The 6,091-nt window shown below is 48.0% G+C and overlaps 1 protein-coding gene across 1 annotated transcript; it reads left to right on the forward strand.

Moving 5' to 3' along the window:
* The first annotated feature begins 2,032 nt into the window (after positions 1-2,032).
* On the forward strand, positions 2,033-3,716 carry BHLHE23 (basic helix-loop-helix family member e23). The gene has a single exon (XM_048962745.1). It carries the CDS (start codon positions 2,088-2,090, stop codon positions 2,748-2,750), a length of 663 nt encoding a protein of 220 aa, XP_048818702.1. The 5' UTR covers positions 2,033-2,087; the 3' UTR covers positions 2,751-3,716.
* The last annotated feature ends 2,375 nt before the right edge of the window (positions 3,717-6,091 follow it).

A 6,091-nucleotide genomic window follows, 5' to 3' on the forward strand; every position in this document is an offset into this window, starting at 1 on the left:
ACGTTAACACTCAAGCTAGTGTTTATTTCTGTAAAAAACCTACCAGGTACATCTGCATCAACTGGTTGCATTTGCCTTTGGGCAATATCCACCTGCTGTACCTCTGTGTCAGCACACATGCTGCATCCCATCCAAGCAGGCACAAGACATGGCCCCAGATGCCCCCCCCAAAAAACCACCAAAAAATTGAAATTGGGACCTCTTCCTGTTGCACAAATTGGTCTTTCTCTTTCATCTCAGTGCAGGAACACAGGACAAAACACCCTCCTTATCCTTCTTTACGCCTGAGGGTGAGGGTGTGGGGTTTGGAGCACAAGTCATATGAGGAGCAGCTGAGGGATTGTTTAGTCTCAAGGAGGCTCAGAGGAGACCTTACTGCACTCTACAACTTCCAGAAGGGAGGTTGTGATGAGGAGGGGTTTGGCTTCTTCTCCCAGGCAACAGGACCCAAGAAAATGGCCACAAGTTGTACCAGAGGTTTAGGTTAGACATAAGGAAGAACTTTTTCTCTCAGAGAGTGGTCGGGCACTGGAATGGCCACGCAGGGAGGTGGTGGAGTCGCCATCCCTGGCAGTGTTCAAGAGGTGCTTGGATGAGGAGCTGTGAGATATGGTTTAGTGCTTGCGGTAGCGATGGTGACGGGAGGATGGTTGGACCAGATGATCTTGCAGGTTGTTTCCAACCTTGTGATTCTGTGATTCTATGATTCTATGATATGCAGCTCTCACCACTGCCAGTGCCCACCTGGTGTTCTCCATAGGATTTCCCTGTGGACCAGACCTTCTCCCAGTCATGGCAGGGCTGATTTCTCTCACTGAAGGCCACTAGGCAACTGAAACAGTTAAGAAAAAGGGAGTTGTTTCCTTTCTGAGCTTCACACTCAGTTACCAGCACTCATAACAGGGAAGGACAGAATCCCTTCAGAGTTGGACTGAGTCACAAAGGATCACATTTCTTTTCCCGGTACAAGGAACGAAGGAGCGCAGTGAGCCTTTGAAGAAAATGGAACTGGATGGGGGCTCTGCCTTGAAAACCTCTCTCCACATCAGGTGCCTCCTCTGTCATCCTTGCCCACATCAGAGCCACCAGACCAGCATGCCATGCCCACCGCTGTCAAGACCTTGCAGAACTGCCTCCAATGCAACACGTACCACTTAGTGACTGGTGGTCCCAAGTGTGAGGAGGAGGTGGTGTTCACTTGTCTGATTTTCCATGACCATGACACTATTTCTGTTCCCACTCATTTTTCACTGCCTTTTTTAACCCTGGTTTTTCAGCCCAGGCCGTCCCTGCTGTGGGAGGACCCCCATCTCCACAAGTACACTTATCAACTCTTTGATAACATTCCACTTATCAACTCTTTGTTAACACTCCACTTACCAACTCTTTGAAAGGGTAGATAACTGCAGGACAAGGGGAAATGCTTTTAAGTTGATGGAGGGAAGATTTAGGTTGGACGTCAGGAGGAAGTTCTTTACTATGAGAGTGGTGAGGTGCTGTGGATGCCCCGTCCCTGGAGGTGTTCAAGGACAGGTTGGATGGGGCGCTGGGCAGCCTGGTCTACTATTAAATGTGAAGGTTGGTGGCCCTACATGTGGCAGGGGGCTGGAGATTCATGATCCTTGAGGTCCTTTCTAACCCTGGCCATTCTGTGAAGTACAGACTCCCTTACAGCCACACAGTTGAGCGCAGTCTTTGGAGTAGCACGAGCGCGGGGCTGGAGCTGCTTTCCCAGCTATGTACCCCGCGTGTGCGCTCCGCTGTCACGATTTGTGTCAGGGGAACGGCGCAATGCCACTACAGCACGCACTCCTGCGCGCACCCGCCCTCCACCCACAGCCGCCCCGTCCCGCGCTTCCTCAGGCGGCGCCGCCTCAGGGCTGGCGGCCGCGGGGCGCTCGGTGCCCGCAGCGGGGCGCTGCCCGCCGCCCCTCGCTGCCCTCTGATTGGACGGCGGGGGAATCCCGCCGGGCCGCTCTCCGCTATATAAAAGGGCGGCGGGGCCGCCGTCGCCTCACTGCCCGCCCTCAGCGCGGAGCGGCGGGGCCGCCTCCTCTCGGTTCTTTTTCGGCGCTGAGGCGGCGGCGATGGCCGAACTCAAGTCGCTGGGCGGCGAGGCGTACCTGGCGCTGGCCCCGGGCTACGGCCCGTCGGCTTTCGCTTACGGCGGCGCCGAGGGCCCGCGGGGTGCCTACGCGGGGGGCGGCGGGGCGGACTTCCACCCCGGGGCGCTGGGCAAGTCGGCGGAGAGCAGCGGCGAGCAGAGCGGCGACGAGGAGGACGGCTTCGAGGCCGGGGTGAAGGGCGGCGCGGCCTTCGAGAGGGAGGGCAAGCTGAAGGCAGCGGCGCTGGGCAAGAAGCCCAAGGAGCAGCGCTCGCTGCGCCTAAGCATCAACGCGCGGGAGCGGCGGCGGATGCACGACCTGAACGACGCGCTGGACGGGCTGCGTTCCGTCATCCCGTACGCCCACAGCCCCTCGGTGAGGAAACTCTCCAAAATCGCCACCCTGCTGCTGGCCAAGAACTACATCCTCATGCAGGCGCAGGCTCTGGAGGAGATGCGGCGGTTGGTGGCCTACCTGAACCAGGGCCAGGCCCTCAGCGCCCCGCTGCCCGCCACCCTCAACCCCTTCGGACAGACGGCTGTGTATCCCTTCACCGGCACGGCCTTGCCCGGCTGCCCCGAGAAATGCACTGCCTTCACAGGAGCCGCCTCTGCTCTCTGCAAACACTGCAGCGACAAGCCTTGACTTCTGCCTTCTCCGGGCTTCTTCTCGGTTTCTTTTTCTTTTTCTTTTTTTTTTTTTTTTTTTCCTTCCGTGCTTTTTTTCCCACCACCATCAGCCCTGGCTTCCTACCATCAGTTAAGTCTGGGTTTTTTTTGTTTTTTTTTTTGTTCATTTCTCGTATACTTCCCCCTGGACCTCATATTGGAAACATTTGGCCATTACACCGACCCAAAAAGCACACCTGTTATTAACTCCGTTTAGTTCTCCCCCTGTGCAGCTTCATCCATAGAGTCATTTCCTTCCCGCGCTGTTAGTGGACTGTGCACATAACATTTCTGCTTGTGAAGTTCTTGAGCAGTTCTTAAACTGAACTCCAGAATCACGGAGGGGGGGGAAGATCTGGAGGTGGAAACCTCAGTGGGATTTTTTGGGGGCCATAGTTGATCTGGGTTCAAAACAGCTTAGAAGAAACAAAACCCAGCCCCAAAGCTATGCAATGTTTCAGAATCGCACGTAAACTAGAGGGGTTCCTATGTAGCCAGATGGGGTTTGATTGTGCCCACGAATCCCAGTGCAAATGTCGTTTGCTTGGCTTGTGGGAAGGAGGAAGCTTGGTGCCCCTGATAAAATTACAGATGCTTCAAAATAAGATGCAGTCTTGTGCTTTGAAAAAAAGAAATTCTTGAACTGAGGGGAGTCTTGATTGTATGCTAATGCCTGCTTTTTGCCTGTTTCTCAGCGTGGTTAAGTTTTCCAGGTTTTCCAAAGCCTTTGCGCATCATGATAAACAAACAAAAAAGTCACTTAACATATTTATATGTATTTATAATAAATAAAAGACATGAATAACTGTTTTCTCTGTCCTACATGTCTCTAAAGCCAGCTGGTAGTCAGAGCACAGCCCCTGCTGAAGTCAGTTAAAGAGATGCTGCAGCAGTGCTTCACAGGGTACCAGTGTGAAGTTAGGTGAACAATCGTACTTTGAAAACCTTTTGGACATTCAGCTCCTTATCAGCAGGGATTTGGGATTTCTCTGCAATTTGTTTCATGAATCCCAAGCGCCCAAAAGGTGCTCACACCTGACATTTACAGTTAAGCAGCCTGTAAGTATGTCAGATTTAAGTTGTGTATTTCAGCTCTTGCTGGAGAATGCCTTGCCCCCAGCACTGGAGCTGTGTTTAGAAGGGGCTGCTCTAGCACAGAACGTAGCTCCCAGGATTCTCATGTGAAACGTGGCAGGGAAGGAAGTTGCTAAAAGATTCTGCTCATCCCTTTGGCTTGGTCTTCTGTTCCGTTTGCAGCTTGATCCTAGATCTGCGTGTGGTTTGGGCCATTTAATGTCATAATTAATGAATAATCTTGCCAAGTATTGACTGTGTTAGTGCAAGTTACCAAGTGGGTACTTTGCTGGCCAAGTTTTTAATGTCGCTGTGCTGGTTTACTTTGGTTTTGTTTTATTATATTTAATGCTTTGGTGCCTTGTGTGCTTCACTAATGATTATATAATCGTAATTGAAGTACATTCAGTGATTTCTGTTCAGATCGGAATACCCGCCCTGTGTCAGAGCAAGCACATAAACTCGTACAGTTGCAGCCTGAGGGGCTCGAGCTGTCCATGGCCATTTGTGTTAGGAGTGGGGTGTAACTATTTAGGGTTATTAAACCAATTTCCATGGCTGTCGTTAGTGTTATGCTAATTTGAAAAGGACTGCCGTCTCTCTCAAGCCTCTTGTCTGTGGCACTTCGTTTTAATTAATACCTATCCAAAAGACTTTTTGTTTTGGAAAATGAATGTGTGATTCAGCTTCATTCACAAACGCATACTTGAGATTAGATCTTGCTTATTTCCATTCTTGTACCTTCCTCTTTCTTAACAGGAAAGTTTATCTGTCGTACCTCATTCAGAAATTCTTGAAATTATTCTTAAAAGGCATCTGATGAAGTGAAAGTCAACCAGAGCCAATACTGAAGCACAAATGACTGGAAGCTGCAAATCAGCAACGGTCATTCGATATTTTGCAGGCTGAGTTGTTGTCAGAAACTATTTGGAGGAGGGAATCATGATCTTTATCTAGACGTTCATTAATTCTGTTTAAAATCGTTGAAAATTGAACAGTTGTGAATATTTAAATGGCAAATGGTTGAATTGTTCAGTTCTCACCACAACTGAAATAGTTGGAGTATGAAATATTCAACAGCTTCATATTAAATATGAGTTTGTTTTGGTGAAAAAATTATAACAATGGAATTTATAATTGCTTTTTTTTCTCAGCTAATTATATTGAGAAGTGTCTCATTGTAATTTCTGAGCTGAGAAAAGTCTTCACAGTCTTACAGTTATTTTTGGAACAATCATTTTTAGTACAGTGATTAACTTCTGCAATTTCCTTGAGAAAAAAAGCCTGCTTATATTGCCATATCTACCTGGAATCCTAAAATCAACCTTCAGAGGGTCCTTGAAATATTATGAAGGCTCTTTGAGAACTCACTTTGAATTAAGTGATTAATTAATTTCAAATGCAGAAGTTAAAGCTTTTATTTAAGAAAGCTTTAATAGGGAAAAAACCCAGAAAGCTCGAATAAGAACTGTTAAAGGCAAGCTATTGAAAACAGGAATGTAGAAATTATCAAAGCAATACTACAGAAACTCGTAAATAATTATGAACATCTACTTTAAAGAGTAATTAATTTCAAAATGGAAGGAAACCCGTTCATAGTCCTGCCTGCAACAAAGTACTGCTGAACTGCAGCTGACTGGCTTCCAGCTCATTGTGAAAGTTCACTTCTGGGAGTTGTTTCCAGCCGCTGTGGGCTTGCAGAATTTTCACTCTTTTGCAGAGCTGGAACCCATACAGAGCCCTCTGTGTTTCCTGCTGACAGGAAGGCATCTAGTTGGACGTGATGCACGCTTTGTGTTGGGCTGCTGCTAATACTGCTGCTAAATGAATGCCCAGCACTGCTTTGCTGAGGCGGTAAGCCAGGCTTCTGGCTGTTGCATTTGTGTGTGTGAAGCATCGCTGTTAACCCTGCAGGTGTGCGTGGTTATGGTGAGGAGATCCCACAACTTCTCAGTTGGTTTTTCCCCACTGGCATATGAAATATATATATATATATATATTGTGTTCCACGGAAGGTTTTGTGTCTATTTTTTCGGCTAGTGTTTCAGAGAATATAAAGGAAGAACTTCAAAATGCTGAAATCTCTTTTTCTGCTCTCACGTCCTTGTTAAGATTCCTGCTTGCTTTTTATAAAGGACTTACGGTGTGTGCTCAGATGGAACTGAAATACAGATCATGTGTTCTAATCTACCTGTTATCCTGTATGTTCATACTTGACAGAAAAAGACATTGCCAATTAATCTT

The sequence above is a fragment of the Lagopus muta genome, chromosome 16 (assembly GCF_023343835.1).
Source record: "Lagopus muta isolate bLagMut1 chromosome 16, bLagMut1 primary, whole genome shotgun sequence".
Lineage (NCBI taxonomy): Eukaryota > Metazoa > Chordata > Aves > Galliformes > Phasianidae > Lagopus > Lagopus muta.

Bases quoted from the DNA above. Each gene is read 5' to 3' on its own strand.
- BHLHE23 (XM_048962745.1), top strand. From the start codon at position 2,088: ATGGCCGAACTCAAGTCGCTGGGCGGCGAGGCGTACCTGGCGCTGGCC.